A 22,506-nucleotide genomic window follows, 5' to 3' on the forward strand; every position below is an offset into this window, starting at 1 on the left:
TTTGAAAACTGCATCATGTCACTTCCTTCAAAGTGATTGGAAGCATTCACTATTTACATCCTGGACCCAAGCCCCATCTACACTGCCATATAATGCAGTTTGGAACTACATTATATGGTAAGTGTAGATTTATATAATTCAGCTTAACTGTATTGAATTGCATGAAATGATTCTACAATGACCATATAATGTAGTTTCAAGCTTCATTGTATGGCAGTGTAGATGGAGACCCAAATTGTCAAGTCTTTTCTGCTTGATTTTACTTTCCTTGGCCCATTGTGGGCAGGAATCAAGTGAATATATCAGCCGCATCACTCCAAACACATTGTCTATCTCCTTAAGTTGCACCATCTCAATTTTATGTCTCAAAATAATGAATGGACACCCCTTGCGCAATTGGGGAATGGCTACTGCAGACTTAAGGAATGGTATACATTAGTGGAATGTCAATATATTCTGAATTAACTTCAAAATCTTTCATAAATGCTGGAATACATTATATCCATATGACACACTGTTATTCTTTTCTTAACTATAAGATACTTACCAGAATACAGATTTGTGTGTCTTAATAGGATACAAAGGTGCAAAACAGATGAACATCCTTAAAAGAGATTACAAATTTATTAACTAGGTTCTTGTGGGTTTTTTCGGGCTATAGAGCCATGTTCTAGAGGCATTTCTCCTGACGTTTCGCCTGCATCTATGGCAAGCATCCTCAGAGGTTGTGAGGTCTGTTGGAAGTAGGAAAAAATGGGTTTATATATCTGTGGAATGGCTGGGGTGGGGCAAGGAGCTCTTCCCTGCTGCAGTTAGGTGTGAATGTTTAGCTGGTCACCTTCATTAGCATTTGAAGGCCTGCCTGAGCCTGGGAAAATCTGTTGCTGGGAGGTGTTAATCTGTGCCTGGCTTTTTCCTCTCTGTTGTTTAGCTGTTATAATTTTAGAGTTTTTTAATACTGGTAGTCTGACATTGTGGTTGTTGGTGTGGTCCAGCATTTCTGTGTTCTGGACCACACCAACAACCACCATGTCAGACTAAACAGAGAAGCCATTGAAATCCACAAGCATGTGGACAATTTCAATAGAAAGGAAGAGACCATGAAAATGAATAAAATCTGGCTACCAGTATTAAAAAACTCTAAAATTATAACAGCTAAACAACAGAGAGGAAAAAACCAGGCACAGATTAACACCTCCCAGCAACAGATTTTCCCAGGCTCAGGCAGGCCTTCAAATGCTAATGAAGGTGACCAGCTAAACATTCACACCTAACTGCAGCAGGGAAGAGCTCCTTGCCCCACCCCAGCCATTCCACAGATATATAAACCCATTTTTCCTACTTCCAACAGACCTCACAACCTCTGAGGATGCTTGCCATAGATGCAGGCGAAACGTCAGGAGAAATGCCTCTAGAACATGGCTCTATAGCCCGAAAAAACCCACAAGAACCTAGTGATTCCAGCCATGAAAGCCTTCGACAATACATTAAATTTATTAACGTTTAGATTATATTGTCCAACTTAGCAGCGGTAAACTAGGAATGTTTATTTTTCATGCATACAGGTTTAGAATGATCTCTATACGCTTCCCATTTATACTTTTGTTTTTAAACTGCCCAACTGTAAGGGGCCAAGATTCTGAAATGATTTTAAAGAGATTTATTATATAAATAAGTATGAACATTAAGAATGCATAAAGTGCATTATTTTGTAGTAGTTGAATTTTATTTTATTTTTGTATTTCATTATAATAATCTCCAGGCTCTGAAGATCAAGTTCTCTACATTGCTAATGACACTGATATCCTGGGTTTTGTATATCCATTCAACTACAGTGATGTTCATCAACAGATTACACACATTGAACATAACTCAAGAATAACTGGAATGGATCTATATTATCAAGGGGAAATTATTATTTGGAGTACTCAGTTTAATCCAGGAGGCATTTTCTATAAAAAGTTCCACCAGGGGGAAAGGAGACAAAGCAATAGTGGTGTCATAGTAAGTAATCTTAACTGCTGTATTTTTACATTTTTTTAAAAAATTTCAGAGCAGGTATGTGACTTAGTTTAATATATTACATGCACTTAGGGGTTCTAAATCTCAGGGCTTGTGTCCTTGTACCCAGATCTCGAAGCAAAGGAAGGAAATCCCAGGATTGGAGACATGCCTTGAAAAGACTGAGAATGGTTACTATAAAATTCTGCTTGGCTGACGAACTGTGGTGGCACAATAGGTTAAACCAGTTGTTCTCAATCTGTGGGTCATCAGATGTTTTGGCCCACAACTCCCAGAAATCCCAGCCAGTTTACCAGCTGTTAGGATTTCTGGAAGTTGAAGGCCGAAACATCTAGGGACCCACATGTTGTGAACCACTGGGTTAAACCCTTGTGTTGACTAAACCGCTAACCTGAAGGTTGGCAGTTCGAAACCACAAAATGGGATGCACTCCCGTCTATCAGTGCCAGCGTCCCATGCGGGGACATGGGAGAAGCCTCCCACTGGATGGTAACACATCCAACCATCTCTTGGTCAATATCGCTGCAGATGGCCAATTCTCTCACACCAGAAGCCACTTGCAGTTTTTCAAGTCACTTCTGACATGATAAAAAACCCTTTTGCTCTCAAAATTTCTCAAACTAACACCAGAAGCAGAGTTCAGGAGGAGGAATAGGTCAGTTTAGAGAAATATTGCTTTGTGACTTTTTCTATTCAATGTAAATTTTCTTAACTGTGTTTTAGTCTTCATCGCTCTGTCCTAAATGATTAAAATCACAATACAATTTCCTTTTCTTAGTATAAGGGCAGTTGTTGGAAGGGGGGCACTTTATCTTCCCATTTAAAACATTTAAGGGGCCTCTATTTTTCTCAATCTTCATGCTTATTATGGGAAGACAGCATAGGCAGATTCATTTAACCCTACTCCACTCCAGTAAACAAGTTGGAGGTCAGGACCGATCTGCTAGTCAATGTATTATGAAACTCCTCAGTTTTTTGTTGAATATTTGCAGAAAAAAATAAAAAAAATGCTTAGCATATCATCACTGATGTCAGGTATTTCAAATTCCATCTTGTTATTTATGGGATGGGGGCATCAAGCAGCCCTAATACAAAAGGTTATTTGATTGCCATTTCCATTTGAATTACTTCTTAGGAATCACATTTACTGCAACTGAATTCTTTAGAACAAAGGCTACAGTCCTACAGGTACTTCCACGGGATTATGGTGTTCTGAATTAAGTACTTTTATTTCTTAGGAGGCACACATACAATGGGATTGGAAGGCTATGAACCTCATTGATTGTCAGCTTTAAAACCTCATAGTTACACATTGATTTTTCTAGTTAAACTGTAAGAGTTTATTGAATATATGGACAAAACTACTTCAGAGCTTGCAATTCTTGACTGTTCTAAAAATATTTGTGCATGTTTGGAATGCATATGTTTTTCTATATATGCATCTGACCACATTGTGGATATGTGTATTTTTTTCAGAAGTGATCATACCTATCAGGCCATGTGTGGGATATATTGTCCAACCCAGGAGGTTTCTGGAAGAAGCACAGAAATATATTATCTAATTGGATTTCTTACATAATTCTTGTCCGCACCTTCATGGTGGTGAACAATGGAACTCAGTTCACCACAGTTTAGTATCCTATTGCAATAGTTTCTCAAATTGCTCCTAACACGGAAAAAAAAAACTCCACTCTTTTCCTTACCAATGAAAATTAGCCTCAACAAAATAATGGACCATAAGTTGTGTGATGGGCAGATTCCAGTTCTGTCTTCATACATTTAATTCATGTTCCCTCTTGCCCATATTCAAGTATGCATATGGAATAAACTTGTCTCTATAGTTCTCATTTGCTAATATCACCAGAAATAAAGAAAAATTAATTAAAATAACTGAAATTATATATGTAACACAGGAACTCAGATTCCCTATTGGCAAAGATTTGAAAGAGCTAAACCCAATCTCACTAAAGCTACTCATTTTGAAGATGTACTATAATGAGAATATATTGACCTTTTCATTGAACCTCATTTACATAAGATTTTTAAGAATTAGGTATGTGTATTGTTTCCTTTCTTATCACATTATAAAATGACCTTTTGTTTTAAGAACAGAATATATGCATATGCATTCTACTGCATTTTTTAATTGTTGATACAATAATATGATCTTAAAAGCCCACCCATTTTTGAAAGGGCATAATACAATTTGCATACCCATAAAAATTGAGAGGGACATTCTTGGAAAGACTTGAAGGAACAAACAGGCTTAATGAGCCCACGTCCTGATCATGTGATAGAACAGATATTTTGCACTAACTGTGACCTAGCAAGCTGAAGGACTTTTAAGTACAATGTGGGCTGTGATGCATCTAATGTAGTACAAATTGGGCAAGTTTATATAAGATACTAGCTGTGCCCTGCCACGCGTTGCTGTGGCCTATAGTAAAACTTATCAAAGTTGAGGTGGATATCTGGACTATTATGAAAGAGAGGTACCTACCTATTCCTTCCCCCTTTTCCTCCCCCTTTCTCTCCTTTCTTCCTTCTCTACCTCTCTCTTTCTTTCCTTCTTTCACTACTTGGTTTCATCCTTCTCTCTTTCCTTCATTCCCTCCCCCTTTCTTCCTTTGCCTTTCTTCCCTCCCTGTTTGCTTCCTTCTTTCTCTTTTTATTTCCTTTTATTTCACCACCATCATAACAATAACAATAATGCAGTGCATTGCCTCTGGGACCTGACACTTCTCCCATTCCCCCAGGGTCTAATAGGAATAATAGCATAATATTATAACTTTCCCTCCTTCCTTCCTTCCTTCCTTCCTTCCTTCCTTCCTTCCTTCCTTCCTTCCCTCCCATCTTTCCTTCTCCTCTTCCTTCTCTATCTCTTTCCTTCCTTCCCCCTTTTTTCTTTCTCTTCTGGTCTCTTTCCTTCCTTCTCTCTTTCCTTCTTTCCTTCCCTCCCTCTTTCTCTACATCTTCCCCCTTCCTTCACTCCCTCTTTCCTTCCTTCATTCCCTTTTTTCTTTCCTTCTCTCCTTCCTTCCTTCCCCCTTTTTCTTTCTCTTCTGGTCTCTTTTCTTCCTTCTCTCTTTCCTTCTTTCCTTCCCTCCCTCTTTCTCTACAACTTCCCCCTTCCTTCACTCCCTCTTTCCTTCCTTCATTCCCTTTTTTCTTCTGTCCTTCCTTCCTTCCCCCCTTTTCTTTCTCTTCTGGTCTCTTTTCTTCCTTCTCTCTTTCCTTCTTTCCCTCCTTCCCTCTTTCTCTACATCTTCCCCCTTCCTTCACTCCCTCTTTCCTTCCTTCATTCCCTTTTTTCTTTCCTTCTCTCCTTCCTTCCTTCCCCCTTTTTCTTTCTCTTCTGGTCTCTTCCTTCTCTCTTTCCTTCTTTCCTTCCTTCCCTCTTTCTCTACATCTTCCCCCTTCCTTCACTCCCTCTTTCCTTCATTCATTCCCTTTTTTCTTTCCTTCTCTCCTTCCTTCCTTCCTTCCCCCTTTTTCTTTCCCTCCCTCTGTCTCTCATTTCTTCCTTCTCTACCTCTTTCCTTCCTTCTCCCTTTTTCTTTCTCTTCTGCTGTCTCTCTTTTCTTTCCTTTTCTTTCCTTTTCTTCTTCCTGCTTTCTCTAACTTTCCTTCCTTCCCCTTTCTTTACCTTTCTTTACCTCCCTTTCTCTTTCTTCCTTCTTTCCTTCCTTCCCGTCTTTCCTGGATTTTGACAGGGCGGGAAGGGGCAAGGTGGGGTTTGGAGGTGGTGTGAAGTAAAAGGAGGTAAGATTGGGGCGGGGGAGTGATGGAGCGTGGGGTTGTGTGTGTGTGTGGCGGCGGGGGGAGTGGGGTTGCGTGTGGGTGTGCGGCGGCGGGGGGGAGTGATGGAGAGTGGGGTTGTGTGTGTGTGTGGCAGCGGGGGGAGTGATGGAGAGTGGGGTTCTGTGTGTGTGTGCGGCAGCGGGGGGAGTGATGGAGCGTGGGGTTTTGTGTGTGTGTGTGGTTAAGTTTCGTTGGGGTTTTTTTTGAGTTTTGTTTTGCCGTTTTGTGAGTGTGTTGTGTTGTTTTTCATTTTGAGTAGATATGTTTGTACCTTGTGGGTTGTGTTATGGGCATGGGAATTTTGGTTAAGTTTCGTTGGGGTTTTTTTGAGTTTTGTTGTTTTGCCATTTTGTGAGTGTATTGTTGTGTTGTTTTTCATTTTGAGTAGATATGTTTGTACCTTGTGGGTTGTGTTATGGGCATGGGAATTTTGGTTAAGTTTTGTTGGTTTTTTTGAGTTTTGTTGTTTTGCCGTTTTGTGAGTGAGTTGTTGTGTTGTTTTTCATTTTGAGTAGATATGTTTGTACCTTGTGGGTTGTGTTATGGGCATGGGAAGTTTGGTTAAGTTTCGTTGGGGTTTTTTGAGTTTTGTTGTTTTGCCATTTTGTGAGTGTGTTGTTGTGTTGTTTTTCATTTTGAGTAGATATGTTTGTACCTTGTGGGTTGTGTTATGGGCATGGCAATTTTGCTGCAGTTTTGTTGGGAGGTTGTGGAGTTTTGCTGTCCCGTTGAACCAACCTAACAGATTTATATATATAGATGTAACTCTGGTGGATGTAATTCTAGTGGAAACAATGCGGTTTGTTTCTTTTGAGACTCTTGAGGTCCTCAGGAATAAATTACCCCCAAATACCATTTAGGGGTTATGTGGATAGCTCTTTTCTTTTCTTTTCTTTTCTTCTTTTTGCCCTCTGGGCCATTTTAGGGCCAGGAGAAGCCTTTTACTTAAACATGAATTAACTAATGGGTTAATTCCTGTTTAAAAAGGGCCCTCTCTTTGGTCTAAAATACTTTAGTGTGGAGAATTGTGGTGAAAATGCCCTGGGTTCTCAAGAGGGCACTATAGCAAAATATTTTATTGTGTGGGCTGCATCAACAAAAACGTGGTCCTCCAAGATCTCCTAGGGGTCAATCTGACAGTTGTCCACCCTGCTCCAAAAGGAAAACTACCCTCCTGGTTGAAAACAGTGTTGGTCTTAGTCCAGGAATCATTAGCTCTTCTATATATTTTTCTTTATGTGTTAGAAACCTACATCTCTTCTTATTACACTGAGTACTACGTTATCCATGCACTGCTCTAATTTAATCATTATTACCCGATTACAATGATGCCTTGAATCACATGGTTTTGTCTCTACATGCTACAAGTATGTGCTGTTGTTTTCATTGCTGCTATTTTTAAAAATATTTGCTCCTTTTGTCAAATGTTGTGCTATTTTTTGATATGGCCCTGGTTCAGGAGGGAGACACCATGAACTGTTGTACTAGGTGGCACCAACCCTAGTAACAGCACTGGGTTATTGGGTTGTCTTGTTTTATTTTTCTGGTAAAAAGCTAGCACATTTGCCGTTGGCATCTTTGTGTGTGTGTTTTACACAGTGTCTGATGAATGGGCCTCTTCTTGTGAAAATTCCTACTTCATTGCACTTGCATATGTACTCCACTCTGTAGATATCAGTTGTGCATTCACAATTAACAGCAAAATGCGAAATTGATTTTTTTCCCTAGCCACTGCAAAAATACAGTATCCAAATAGCTACACAGGAAGGGGATAATGTAATTCTGTAGGATGGAAAGCAGTAGGAATTGTAGTAGTCTAGCAAAAGATCCAGCCATATGTCTTTTGCCATGGGAGTTTTTTTTTTTAAAAAAAGTGTTGTTATTAAACATTTAAAGTACTTTATTAACTCTGATCTTTAATAAAGAACTGAATGATTTCTTAAAATTTAATTCCATATTACAAATATGCCTTGAACTCTCTGGTTTGATGTATGAAAATGTATAAGCAGGGAATGTGAAGAATACTAAATTTAGAATCTGTTCTTTCCCTTAGTGTCCTGAATTCAAAAGACCTAGAGACATTGCAGTTGATTGGATAGCTGGAAACATTTATTGGACTGACCATTCCAGAATGCATTGGTTTAGTTATTATACAACACACTGGACAAGTCTAAGATATTCCATCAATGTAGGGCAGATAAATGGACCAAACTGCACAAGGCTCCTTACAAATATGGCAGGAGAACCATATGCAATAGCTGTAAATCCTCCAAAAGGGTATGTTGATCTTTATTGCAGTCATTACAGTTGCATTTTAAAGTGAAATTGGTATATTTCAGGGTTGACTTTCAAAGTTTACACTGCCTAAAGTAGTTTGTCAATTTGAAGTATCTTTGGCCTGGTTTTAATTGGTTCAGGATGGGAACAATGATACACTTCAACACTTTTACTCTGTCTATGAAGTGTGTGCATATGCACACTAAGACATATTCTAAACACAGAGATTTAAACAACAAGGGTGAACAAACTTGTTCCAGTTCAGAACTCATTTTATGGAGGAAATCCCAAATGGGTAGGACTAAAGATAAATTGATATGATAAAACACTATCCGTATATAATAAATTAAATCTATAATTGTCACTAACTATGGCTTAGAAGAGGAATTTAAAACTTTCAAGGTCCTTCCATACTGCCAAATGCTATTTAGTTTCATTTTCAAGCTCCAGAAAGATGAGGCAAGCCTTGTTTATCTCTCTTTTTTAGGGCTAAACAGGGGGGCAGAGAGGGGAGGCTGGCACTGCAATCCCCCCTCCCTAGGCTGCCTGAGCCTGGAGGGGAGGTATAGCTGTTGGGATGCCTTCTGGGATCGCAAATAGTGTTCCCAGGAGACCGGCCCTATTGCCTCCATATCAGCTAAGGTCTGGTTCTTTGAGGAAAATCAGATTCTTTCTAAGTATTATTTAAACCTGGAATAAACCTGGATATCAGGTTTATCAGATTTCATTCCTGAGGTGAAGGTTCCCCCATACTTAACTTGTGTGGATGCTATAGAAGAGATAGATGCTATCCATTTTTTCTTTTAAGATGGCTCTGTGTGTGTGCACATACACACATATTGACGATTATTAAGATGACTTGTAAGAAGCCAGGCTTACAGTTTCCCAGCTTTTATACATACATACATACATACATACATACATGGTAAACACACACAAAGCTGTTTTGGAAGTGCGGTATACACTAAAATAACTAAATAATACAATTCTCAAGTCTAATGTGCTTTTTGGTTGAATTACATCACCAAATTACTTTGTTAAAATTGTGTATGCAAACCCACTCTTTCACTCGCTCTTAACTGGTGCTGCCCTGAAGGATGTGGGAACCTTGCAGCTACTGTTAGATCATGCAGTGGCCACTCCACCTTGCTTGACTCCACCAATTTATTTTGACTTGACAGCCTGAGGGCTTGGCCAAAAAGGCATGGGACGCTGTGCTCTCTTTCAGGCTAAGCTCTTGGGTTGCCGAGTCACAGCAAGGTAGAGCCAGGTGAGGCAAGATAACCACTGTATGAGTGACTGACCCATTGAGAGAGAAGGAGGAAAAGGTGATGGCAATGGCTGCAAGGTACCTGTGTAAGATAGCGGGGAGCAGACTCTTCCCAACTTGCCTAATTCACAGGCTTTCCAACCCCCCCCCCCCCCCTCAGTTTTGAAGGTTTTGTGGATGAGGAAAATTGGGAATTGGACAAGGCTGGTGAAGGGGCATTAACGTATTACATTTGACAACAAATCCTTTTTTGTAATGCATGCTTTCAAAACTGAGGTGTACATTACATTTGATGGCACTTTATACTCGAATAAACATGGTGTATGGTTGGGCATCCAGTCATATATCTGCATATATGTTGTTAATATATCTATATTTTGGATACTATTTGGAAATTGAACATTTGGCAGAAATGCATGTAACTGGGGGATATGCCTCAGGTGGGGAAGAATATTGCCACAAACATGGCATGCAGAGATCATTTTTTTGTAAAAACGTGTATTAGGCCTGGGTAACAACGCAAAAATTTGTTTCTAAAATCGATTTGTAATTGGGGGGTTTTTTTGTTTCGATATTTAAAATAATTACAAAATTTTTCCAAAAAAAAAGTTCGGTATTTACGAAATTTCGTAAATATTTACAAAACATTTTGTAAAGATGGCGCCCTTTTTTTTCAATATTTTTTAAATATTTTTTAAATTTAATTATTAATTTAGTAGAATAGGGAGGAGAAATTAAAATTATTATTAAGGAGGGAAGGCAGGCACTCACTCTGGCGGGCCCTCTCGCTCGCCCGCCGCTCGCTTGCCCCTCTCGCTTGCCCTCTCGCTCGTTTGCTCAGCCGGCGTCGAGAGAGGAGAGCTCCCAGCAAGCATCGGCAGGCGGCCATCTTACGTATTTCCGAAATGGACGGAAATACAAAATTTTTTGGCGCCTGCCGTTTCGATATTTAAAAACACTTCCAGGTTAAAAAAAAAGTTTTGTAATCGTTTCGTAATTCAAAAATTAACAAATTTTTTAACGAATTACGAATTAACGAAACGAATTGACCAGCCCTAACGTGTATAATATAAAAAGTGATGAGAAAAAGATATAGAGTATATTAAGAGAAGTATACATAAAAGTTAATATGATTTTTATGAAGACATTTAACTGAATTTAAAGGCAGATGTATGTAGTATAGGAAAAATGAGAACAGAATTGTGTTTGAATCACCTACACAGCAACTTACTGGCCAAGCAGATCCAATGAGTTTATTGAATCCACTTGTCTGTTTTTATGCCACAAACCCTTAATACGGTGGTTCTCTACCTGGGGTCCCCAGATGTTTTTGGCCTACAACTCCCAGAAATCCTAACAGTTGGTAAAATAGCTGGGATTTCTGGGAGTTGTAGGCCAAAAACATCTGGGGACCCCAGGTTGAGAACCACTGCCTTAATAGTTAGCTTTAATACTTCTGTGCCACTTTTAGCCCTTAACCCTTTTGTGGCTATCATGAAATTCAACAGCCCAAGGCAAGATGCTGTCTTCATATACTGATACATTGGTTTCAAGCTAAAAAAATGAATTCACATTTGGAATATAGGATGTAATTTTGATATTTTGATCCTTAATTATAATCCACATAAAATGCACTAACATTTCAATAAGATTAGCCTTTTATTATATGCTGTCAATAAAATACATTTTGATGTTTGGGATTTCTAGCATGATGTACTGGACAGTAATTGGAGACCATTCTCATATAGAAGAAGCAGCAATGGATGGTACTTTGCGGAGAATATTAGTACAAAAAAACTTACAAAGACCAACAGGTACGGAAAACATGTTTCTCATTGGGTAGTCCCATTAAAAAACCCAATATATTCGTTATTCCTAATCAAAGTGTACCAGTTCTGTTATATATTTGCACATTTCAGTTCAGCTAAGAATAATTAAGTTATTTTCATAAACAGACTAAAACACAAATTCTGTATTTTTTTCCAAATTGATGTACATGGCACAGTATGGTTTCTATTTTTATTGGCTCTCATGTTTGCATTTGCACTCCTGTGTGTCTCACATTTACAAAATTAAGCTTTTTAAAAATCTGGGTTTTTTTTCTAGATGTCAGATCATTAGAAGAATTTCTGTTGTTGTATATATAAACTCACCCTTTGCTTTTTGATTAATGCTTATTACCATACTAAAATATACTTTTAAAAAATAGATCTTTCATTTTTATAAAATGACAACTTATTAGATAACCAGCAAGGAGTTTAATCATTTTATGCTTCAAGTGTTTTACCATCTCTGACTTCCAAGTTGATTCAAGTCATCAAATTAATCACAATATTCTGAACTACAGATTCCTAATAATATCATTATCTCCAAATTTTATAACTCAGGATGTAGTTCTTATTTTTCTGACTGTTTGAATTAGTACAGTTTAAGGATGAAGAACCACTAAATTAATATAAATTATTTTATTAAACCTCCAAATGGTTAAAGGATTAACAAATTATTTTAGTACTTATAGAGACACCACTTGTAGCATAATGAAGCTTCTGAAGTGATTCCTTTGCCCTTTGGTTTGACAGAGATGTCATGGGGATGAAAAATGTGTGTTTCCCTTTACAAATGTGATATTGGAAAAATATTTTTTTCTAATTTGCAGGACTTGTAGTTGATCACTTCAGTCAGCGTTTGTTCTGGGCTGATTTTGAATTATCAGTAATTGGCAGTGTTCTTTTTGATGGCTCTGATTTGGTCATATGTGTGAGCAGTAAACAAGGTATGTATATTTTTTAAAGAAAATGACATTGTGCCCTATATTTACATTAAAATTGTAAGTGGATCATTGCCTTAAAACATATTTGTTCTTTCAAATGAGCTTTCATCTAGACAATATTTTACAAACTTCATATTAGGGACAGCTACAGCATTTAGTTTTCTGTGGATTTTTTCCCAAGATAAAAGGTTAAGAAATAATAAAGGCCAAAATTGCTACAGTGAATTCAACTGCCTGTAGTTCTTTTGTGTTCTAATATAATTCCAGCACTTTTCTGTTAGAATCAATTTAGTCTTATGAGTATTGCAGTTAATTGGAGGTGGGGCAGATAGTACTAGTGCTTATCTTGCACGACAAGGAGGCTAAATTGTGTACTTTTAGTTGCATTACAAATTGAGGGCTCTGTATCATTATAAAGCCCTATAGACAAGCCTAAAACACATACTAAAGCAATGTAGGAAATGTGATTTCTGACCATCTCATACAAGGGCTACCTATAGTATACTAAGGGATAGTATAGTCAGTAGCATAGTAAGGATGACAATACACTATAATAACACTCATTTATTTATTTATTTACTGTCCTTGTATACCGCTGTTTCTCAGCCTAATTGGCGACTCAACGCGGTTTACAACAAAATATACAGTGCACAGTATACAATTAAAACCATAAAAAACATAATGCACAATATTACATGAAATCACAATCCAATACATCTCCTAACTAAAATCATGGTCCAATTGCATCACACACACACACATACACACACATTGCAGACATAATGCTTGCAAAAAGTGTTATTTGGTGTCTGAAACATCCAAAATCTCTGCACTGATCATTAATTTGTTATCTCACAGGAAGTTACTTTACAAATTGTGGGAATACATGCTGTATTGCTATTCATCTTTATATTGGTTTTCTTCTCTAGATACATTTCTTCACAGCCCCCTAGAACACTGCAGCAGTATCACCTTAACTTCTTATTATATTTCATTTAGTGATTTTGAAATATTTCATAGCTGTATAGGAAATTATGCATACTTCCTTTTTTTCATTTAAGGATTACTCCATCCTCACAGAATTGACATTTTTGAGAATTATATATATGGGGCAGGACCGAAAAATGGTGCATTCAGAGTGCAAAAATTTGGCCATGGTTCTGTAGAATATCTGGATTTGGATATCGATAAGACAAAAAGTACTTTGATTTTTCATCGTTACAAGCAAACATACTGTGAGTATTTATCTATTTTTGATACCAATAAAAATTGAAAAACTGTAATGTGAATGTCTGATCCTGTCCCATATTTGCTACTTTCAATCATTTTATGCAGGTAACTGTTGGGACTCAGCCTGTGTTTGAGCCTGGGTCTGACTTGGATAGTGAACCTGAGGTGATCAATGAGGATGAGCAAAATGGAGACACTTTGGGCAATAAGGTTACTGCGGACTCTGATCGAGAAGGGTCAGGGGAAAGGCTAAGATCTCACGAGAAAGAAAGTTTACTCCCTCTGCCAGACTTGAGTTTGCAAGATAGTTTCACAACTGCTGCAGTTAATGAGGAGATAGATAAGACCAATCACCATCTGAAAATCAGCCAGAACCGTCGAGAGGCCCAATGTTTATGCAGGTCAGAAAGAATTCGGAAGTTAAGGCCAAAACCTGGGGGGAGTAGGAACCAGTTTTTGGGACTTTAATTGAGCTCTTAGAGAATTTTCTTTAGACCAGGCATCGTTTGGAAACACGCTCAAGTCTCCTGGAAATTCCTGTTTCATGTGGGCTCGTCTCTAAGGATCCATGGCTTTTCAAGTAGATTAGCAGTGGCTAGTCTGTTCATGGTTTTATTTTAAAGGCTTTTGGTTATTCATTGCATTTGGATTATTTCTGTAAGCTTTGGGACATTGTTATTATTCCTATGTTTGGACACTGCTTATGTTGCTGCTTTAATTGGCTTTTTGCTTTTGGACTTCTGCTTATTTTACATTCATCTCTTTTATTGGCTCCAGTTATTCTTCAAATAAAAAAGGACTCTTTCTTCATTCAAGGTGTGGTGTATTTAATGATTAGAGGGTCCTGTTCCTGTTCTAGTATGCAACAGCAATTTTCTGTAGCCCTGAGAAAGTTGTCTGTTGACTCTACAGAAGAACTTACACTGGATTTAATGTTCAGGCATAATATGGTGAGGAGGAAAGGGATCCACTACACCCTATTCTATACAATCTATTTGTAATAATGGTTGCTTTCTTTGAAGATGTTATTGTAGCAACATTTGATATCCATATTATGTAGAGCAGGGGTCCTCAGACTACTGCATTTATCCGGCCCGCTGGCCAGAGCGGCTGAACTAATAGCAGTCTGGCTGCTGCTTTTCTCCCGCTCTGGGGCTGGGAAGGAAGAGGGAGGCAGAGGCGCGTATGCTGTAAGTGCTGGATCTGAATGGAGGGAGTGAGAAGGCAGTCAAGCACAGAGGCCCCAAGGATGGAATGCAGGCAGGCAGGCAAGCAGATCGGGGCCTTCCTGCCCCCCCCCCCAGCCCCCAGATGCTCCATCTCTGCCTGTAGAGCTCCAGGGTGTTCGAGGTGGGGTGCGCCATGGCTGGGTCTGCAGGGCTGGCAGGCAGCGGGAGGCACATCTGTTTCTCTTCACCATGCTCCTAGCCTTCGGCCGCTCTCCTCTTGTTGCTCCTGTTGCCCCCGGACGGGAGACCAGCAGCAGCAGCCAGGCAGGTAGCAGGGCAGCAAGAGGAGAGCAGCCGAAGATTTGTAGCGTGGTGAAGAGACAGACACGCCTCCTGCTGCCTGCCAACCCTGCAGCCCCAACCATGGCGCACCCTGCCTCGAACACAGGCGGAGATGGAGCTGCTTTTGCCCCTTCCACACAGCTGTATAAAATCCACACTTAACTGGCTTATATGGTAGTGTGGACTCTGATAATGCAGTTCAAAGCAGATATTGTGAATTATCTGCCTTGATATTCTGGGTTATATGGCTGTTTGGAAGGGCCCTTTCAGACAGGCCCTATATCCTAGGATCTGATCCTAGGTTTTCTGTTTAACTCAGATTGTCTGGCAGTGCAGACTCATATAATCCAGTTTAAAGCAGAAAACCTGGGATCAGATCCTGGGATATAGGGCGTCTGGAAAGGCCCACAGTCTCCTTGTGGAGACAAAAAGTGATGTATAAATAAACATAATAATAAAATTGTAGAACAGAAATCTGTTCCTGGTTTGAAAGTGTTATTTTCTGTTTAATTGTGCGGCCCTTACTTTGAATGTAGTAGTTCTCATCCAGAAACTTTGTGTGGCTGCCACAAACTATCAGCCAAACTCCCATGACAAGAGGTCATGGGAGTTTGGCTGATAGGCTGATCAGTAAACATATTCATGGGTTTCTGATGTTATAGTAAACCTGTTACCCAATCCACAACATGCTTGAAGTCAAAATTTCATTTGTTTGTAATTAGAAATAAATGTTTCACAATATATAAAACAAATGTTTCACAATATTCCCGTGTAAACTATAGTCCGGCCCTCCAACAGTCTGAGGGACAGTGAACTAGCCCCCTGTTCAAAAAGTTTGAGGACCCCTGATGTAGAGTGTAGCAGAGCTAGTGCAATATGAGCTTGTAATAGAAAGAGAATAATTATTCTGGGTGTTTCTGTAAGGTACAAAAAGAAGACATTTGTTTATTGTCATGGGAAATCCATTTTAGAGTAGGGAAAGAGATAGACAAAAGAAATTGACGTGTATTTCATTAGAAGAGCCTAAAATAGCTGGTTCTCATAAGGGAATACAAGCTAGCAGCTATTATGGGGATTGAGGAGCCATGGGTGCTCCTTCGCAGACAAAATGAAAAGATTAACTTCTTCAAGAATGGGAAACTGACCTCTACAGGCAAGAAGAAAGGAAATGGCTTGAGCACCTAGACCAGGGGTCAGGAACCTTCGGCCCTCCAGGTGTGGTGGACTTCAACTCCCACAATTCCTTGGGCCAAGGTAAGCCTTTGGGGCGAATGCCGAGCCTCAAGGAATTGTGGGAGTTGAAGTCCACCACACCTGGAGGGCCGAAGGTTCCCCATGCCTGACCTAGACCAAAGACAGAGACAGAGAGGTGAAACAAAGTGCAGACATTATCTAGACTCCCCACTCTGATTAATCACTTTGTAAAAGCATTGGTGCCTGTTCACTTGCAAGCATTAAGGCACTAAATATTATTTGTTTTGAGGTATCTTCATGAAGCAAGATCAAATATCCCATAAGGATTTGTCTTTCAATCTTTAAAGATTTTAATTAACTGGTTTTGTTATTTCATAGTAGTTATAACCCTGGAAACATTGTCTTTTAATTAAGATAATCTTAGTTTTGGATTGGTAATAATGTAATTTTCAAGAAAAAATGCTGAAGTATTTTAATTAAATGTCTTTTAAATCCATAGTCTTTTTGTTGTATTTCCTAGATATCAAAGAATGTCACTAACAAATCTATTCAGTTTGAAAATAATGTTTAAAAAACATATCTCCATCAGAAGGATTTTTTCCCCAAACAACTGCTTTTCTCAAAAGCTATGTTGCTTCCTAGCCAGCCTAATCATAGAAAGCAAACCTGAGGTAGTGAGAGAGCAGCTGTCAGGTCATCCCTGACAGATCCTTCCTCAACCCTCAAATTAAAGAGGCAGATACAGAGGCCTCCTCTCCATTAAGTGGATGTGGAACATGTTTACCATACTCTAGTTTTCTCAATAAACTACCCATCAAGTGATCACCTATTTATAGACACCATTAAAAGCCAATTGTGAAAGTCTTCAAAATAAAATATAGCAATAGTCTTATTGAATCAAATTCTATTTGTAAATGCTTTAAATATAATATTAACACAGAGAGAAACACACCATGAAATATAGAATGCCTCCTTTATTTTGCTTATTCCTTCTCTACATGGAATCTAGAGATGTGGCTATAGGAGAGGAATTATTCAAACTGTAAGAGAAATTACATAATTTGGTGTTCTCAGAACAAAAACACAAGTATGTCATAAATTATATTTATATTTAGATCCCTTCCCCCTTCAAGAACCACAAAGTAGTTTGTACAGTTTTCTTCCCCAACTCCATTTTGTGTTCACAATAGTTTGTAAGATCTGCTAGCCTGAATTAGTGACTAGCTCAGAATCATCGAAGACTGGAATAAAACCTGGGTTTTCTGACTCAGTCCAAGACTGTAACCATTATGCTACATTTAACTTACATATAGTGTCCTCTATGCAGTCTCTAGTAGAACATGCTCCAAGTTTTCTGCTCTCTATAAATTCCTTCTTAACTCTTACTGATAGAGTTCTCTTAGGTCCTCAACTATTCAAATGGCCACTGATTTAGAAAGGGGTATTATGAACAGAAGACAGAGAAAGACTAGACAAAACATTCTCCTTTCCAATGAGAAAGCAAACTGGGAATAAAAGAACAGTTCTACTTAGGGCAGCATCAACTGAAAGAAGGAAAGGGAAGAAACAACATCAGTTCTAACTCGACACTATCAGCCGGAAAGCACGTTAATTTGGAGGAAAGATGGGTACTGGAGATTGACAACTGCATCCCAATGGAAGAAGGGAAGGTGGGTATTCATTTGGGAATTGAGAGAAATGAAGGATCTAGTGTATGCATGTGGATATGCATTGTATGTTTTATTTATTGTTGGTTTGGGGAAAGTTTTCTGTGAAACTGATATGTTGAAATAGAAGACTCTGGATTCAATGGAATTCCATTGTATTTTGTGGCTTATAAATCCCATATTTACCTTTCATTAACTTTCTTGAAATGCATGCTTTGTTGCAATCTTGAATATTGGGACTGCTCACACCCCATAGCAGTCATTTTGTGGCTGGCCCTACTATCTTCATGGCAGCGTTTTTGTGGAAATGTTCATGCCATTTTCTCAAAATTCCAAATATGCCCATTGACCTAGCTAGTGTTTTTACTATGTTGGAGTTGTACATAGAATCTAATGATCCACCTATCTTGTGAGTTCCCTCTGTAAATATGTGACATTCAAATAAATGGTTGAATAATATTCACTATATAGAATATAAATTATGTCCTCTAAATAGTCTTCATCAGAATTAGCAGATTGTCTTGCAAATGATGTATACTTAAGATGGAACACTGTGGCATTAATTTAATACTTTCTCCTTTTTTCTCTATTTCAGAAATGTAACATTGAACACATCTTGACCACACATACTGGACTTATAATCCTTATACACATACCATAAGTGTCACCACCATGGTTGAAGTTTCTGTGCTAAAAGAGAGGCAAAGAAGCTGACCTAAAATCAAGAAAGAAACAGACCTTTCCATCCAATGTCCTCTGTCTCAGAAAACATATTAACATGCTTCAGATAAGACTTTGTATCTTCTCAGGGATTTTACTTTCAAAATCAATCACATGTTGTTGGCCCAGTATTCACAGATTCCAAGACCAAGGAAGATATTTTCCTACATCTAACAGACGACCAGCAGATTACATTTTTTAATGTGGATATCAGTAGAAGTTCTGAATATTTTCATATTTGTTAAAATTTTGAGTTTTCAGCAAGAAAAGAATATATTTAAAATCAGTTCTCTATTTTTTAATCCTCCTGCTTTGTAAGAGTGTTTACAATATGGAGAAACTTTTCAATAAGTGGTTGTTATGGCCACAAATATATTTACTCTTCCAGAAGAAAGAAAATATTTTTGTAGAAGAAGGCTTTATCATGTTGAAAACAAATATGGAGAAGAATCAGAAAGGACAAAAATGGCATTCCATGTTGAAAGGCCTAGATTTCATGGAAGAGCAAAGCAAGAAGAAAGGAGAAACATTTCCCAAGCCTTGTTTATGAAGAAATTAAGCACTGGAAAGAAACAAAGTAGCATATTGCTATTTTCCTGATTATTGTTATAGAAAATAACTTAAATTCTTCAGTAATAACCAAAACATTTTATGTTATTGTTTGGATTATACAGAGAATGTGAAGCATCTGAGAATACTACTGCTAGTACAACTGAGCATAATTTACAGTTGGGAATTAGCTGACATTTTAATTAATATATCATAACTCTGTTTTATTTCAAACTAAGATAATCTCACAATGGATTTCCAAAGTGCAATGTGTTATTGAATGTCATGTTCAGGATAGCGTCTGTCATAATATTTCTTTATATGAACGAGAAAACTGATAGGACAGAGGAAACTCTTTTGAAATGTGTTAATGGAAGAGAATTCTATGGATTTTAAAAACAGCTAAAAGGACAGATATATGAGTCCCAGGAACCAATCAAATCTCAACTGTCCCTAAAAAGCAAAAATACAAAACTGGGCATATCATGACATCACCTTTTGGAAAAAATAATGCTAAGTAAAGTAAAAAAAAAAATGTTGCAAAAGAAGGAGAACAACATTACATGTGGGTTTGACTCAATCAAGGAAGCCATAGCTCTGCGCTTGCAACATCGTAGAGGGCTCTCATTCACAGGATCGCCACAACTTATAGTCAATTTAACAACATAAAGCAAAAACACCACAATGAAAATTACATTGGGATATTGTACCTTATTGATGCTTTTCCCAAGAAGCACTTGGAAGGAGTCATGTTTTAAATGTTTCCTCACAGATAAGAATTGAATTGATTGAACTGGCAGATCAAAAGATTAAACTTGCAATGCACATTTATTTTACTGTTGATTATGCATCAATTTTGTTCTAATATAGATAAACTCTGCATTCTTTTCCTATGTAGCTTCAATTGAGAAGTGAAGGAGCAATGTATTGTCGAAGGAGCAATTTTTCTGCTCATTGAGAGACACACTGAAAAAGTTGTATTAAAAAGTTTTCAGTACTCATCAGAAGTGTTGTTTGGCATCAATTACTGCAGGGAGACAGCTATAGGATGACACAAGAATATGAGTGGTCAATACTAGGCTCTGCAGGGTCACATAAAAAGTATGAACAAGTATTCTTCTCCAAAGAGATGGGGAAGATTTAGTCAGAACATATACAAACATTGTATTCATTCATTGGATTATACAGAGTATGTTATGCTCAGATCACTGCTGCTAGCAATTTAAGGATAATTTAGAGCCTTTATTTAAAAATACATTAGCATTCCACAATGCTACACTAAAGATTGTCATCATTATTTTGTTTTATCTGTAGGATCTATAAATTTGCTGAGAGGAAATGGAGAAAAAATAATTTTTAAAACATTCTGAATGTTTTTGTGATTGTGTGTAAATATTACATTTATATTGTGTTGTACAATCTGATATACAAGTTATTCTCATTCATTCTCTCTCTCTCTCTCTCTCTCTCTCTCTCTCTCTCTCTCTATATATATATATATATATATAATCTACCTACCTTCTTTCCAGTTGAGAGGGGGGAAATATCAGTACACAAATGTTCTAATAGGGCAACAGAGGCCTCAAGGAGAAATTCTCCTCCAGGCTTCTTCCTGTATTATAAACATCAAAAGAAGAGAACACAACCTAGAAACCTCTAGTGGAGGGGTGTCACACTCATTTTCACCGAGGGCCACATCAGCCTTATATCTGTCTTCAAAGAGCCATTTGTAATTGTAAGACTGTATAAATGTAACTATGTTGCTCTAGATTTGCAAACCTTGCAGAGCACATAAAATGATCTGGTGACCTGAATTTGGCCCATGGGCCTTGCATCTAACACATGTGCTTTAGGGCATTGGCTGACAATTTAAGCCCACCAGATCCCCTTCCTGTCTCATTCATTTTTGAGAGGAGGGGGGAAGTCCTCCGCCCCCCCCCCCCCAAAAAAAAGCCCTGGAAACTTTGGAAAACATAATTTGCCATTTTAAAATATTTTTCTTAAAGTAATATTGATCCTGATTACTTTATGATAATTTTAGTGTTATGAAACATAACACAAACAGAATTATTATTTATGAAATTTGAAATATTGATAATTTCATATGCATATGCAGTTCTTGATCACCAGGACAGCATCCTATGTAGAATGAAACAGGAGACAATATCCTAGCTGCAAAGTAAGCAATCTGGTCAGAGATCCCCCTGCAAAAATATATATGTTCCTCAGATTTATTATGTCAGAGTTCAAGCATCTAAAAGGAAAAAAAGGTTATGGTTGAGGAATGAACACATGGGAGGAATCTAGACTATGGGATCCAAAATCTTTGATCACACACCCAACACAAAAGAGTATTTAAACTAGCCTGACCTAAATAATTTCCCTTTACTTGCTTCCTTTTCTTCTTTTCTTTTTTGGCCATGTATGTGATTGAGAAATAATGTAATTTATATTTTGTCTTTTTTGTCTTTTTCTTCAAACAGCCCTCAATCCTTGTTTGGAGCTCACCTGTGAGTTCCTATGTTTACTCAATCCTTCAGGTGCAGCTTGTGTGTGTCAAGAAGGAAAATCATTGATTAATGGAACATGCAGTGATTTGAGCATTTTAGGTGGGTATTACAATTTACTAAAATAAAATATAAATTAACACAAGAGTATAAAGCTATTCATTTTTACAGACAGCCCCTGAGTTACAAACATCAGACCTACATATGGCTCCTAGTTAGAAACATGCTAGATGGGCCTGGGTGCAGGAACACCAGCCTTGCAGACCACATAAAATGATGTGGTGAGCTGAATTTGTCCCATGGGCCTTGCATCTGATGCATATGCCAGGCCTTTTGCAGTATTGCCTGGAGTTGACAGACAGGAGCTCACCTTGCTCTCCAGATTCGAACCGCTGACCATTCAGTCAGCAGTCATGCCAGCACAAGGGTTTAACCCAATGCCCCACCGGAGGCTCCAGAAAGTGAAGTGAAATCTTCTGAATAGGGGCACAAACAGTGAAATAAATGTTACAAGGGTGTTAACCCTTCCCTATTCTAGCCAAAAGTTTAAAAAAATCAGCTGGAGTTAAACTTAAAAACGTATCTGTTCAACTTCCACACAAATTCAACTTTAGAATAAAACCTATACAATCTATTTTGATCATAACGTGTTCCTGACCCAGGAACTACCTATACTGTTCTTTTCCAAATCTGTTTTAATTTACTTTAGATTATAACAGTTCTGTGCTGAAATAAATGAATGAACTGAGTATGAAAAGTTATGCAAATTACAGGAAGCTACACATTTTAGAAAAATCTTCAAAATTGAATGAATTCACAGAATGGTAACAAAGGGTATTCACTGTTTACCTTGGGTTTACCTTATGCAATCTGAGGTTGTTAATTTGAACCATTCTTGATAGTTTCATTCTGTCTTCCTCCCCCATCCCCCACAATATAAATTTCAAAATGGCCCAGACAAATCAGGTATTGCATTATTCACATTAGG

The 22,506-nt window shown here is 38.0% G+C and overlaps 1 protein-coding gene across 6 annotated transcripts in view; it reads left to right on the forward strand.

Annotated features, from left to right (window-relative positions):
- Positions 1 to 22,506, forward strand: part of LRP1B (LDL receptor related protein 1B) — a 1,041,366-nt gene that overhangs the window by 968,067 nt on the left and 50,793 nt on the right. For 5 of the 6 annotated variants that reach the window (XM_067472799.1, XM_067472815.1, XM_067472824.1 and 2 more), the window contains exons 77-82: positions 1,763 to 2,004; positions 7,877 to 8,100; positions 11,078 to 11,184; positions 12,027 to 12,143; positions 13,202 to 13,375; positions 21,495 to 21,620. In XM_067472799.1, coding sequence (XP_067328900.1) covers positions 1,763 to 2,004; positions 7,877 to 8,100; positions 11,078 to 11,184; positions 12,027 to 12,143; positions 13,202 to 13,375; positions 21,495 to 21,620 — 990 coding nt within the window. Of the gene's footprint in view, positions 1 to 1,762; positions 2,005 to 7,876; positions 8,101 to 11,077; positions 11,185 to 12,026; positions 12,144 to 13,201; positions 13,376 to 21,494; positions 21,621 to 22,506 lie in introns of those variants that run through there. The other variant, XM_067472838.1, reaches the window with a different exon arrangement.

Source organism: Anolis sagrei, chromosome 1, assembly GCF_037176765.1.
Source record: "Anolis sagrei isolate rAnoSag1 chromosome 1, rAnoSag1.mat, whole genome shotgun sequence".
Lineage (NCBI taxonomy): Eukaryota > Metazoa > Chordata > Lepidosauria > Squamata > Dactyloidae > Anolis > Anolis sagrei.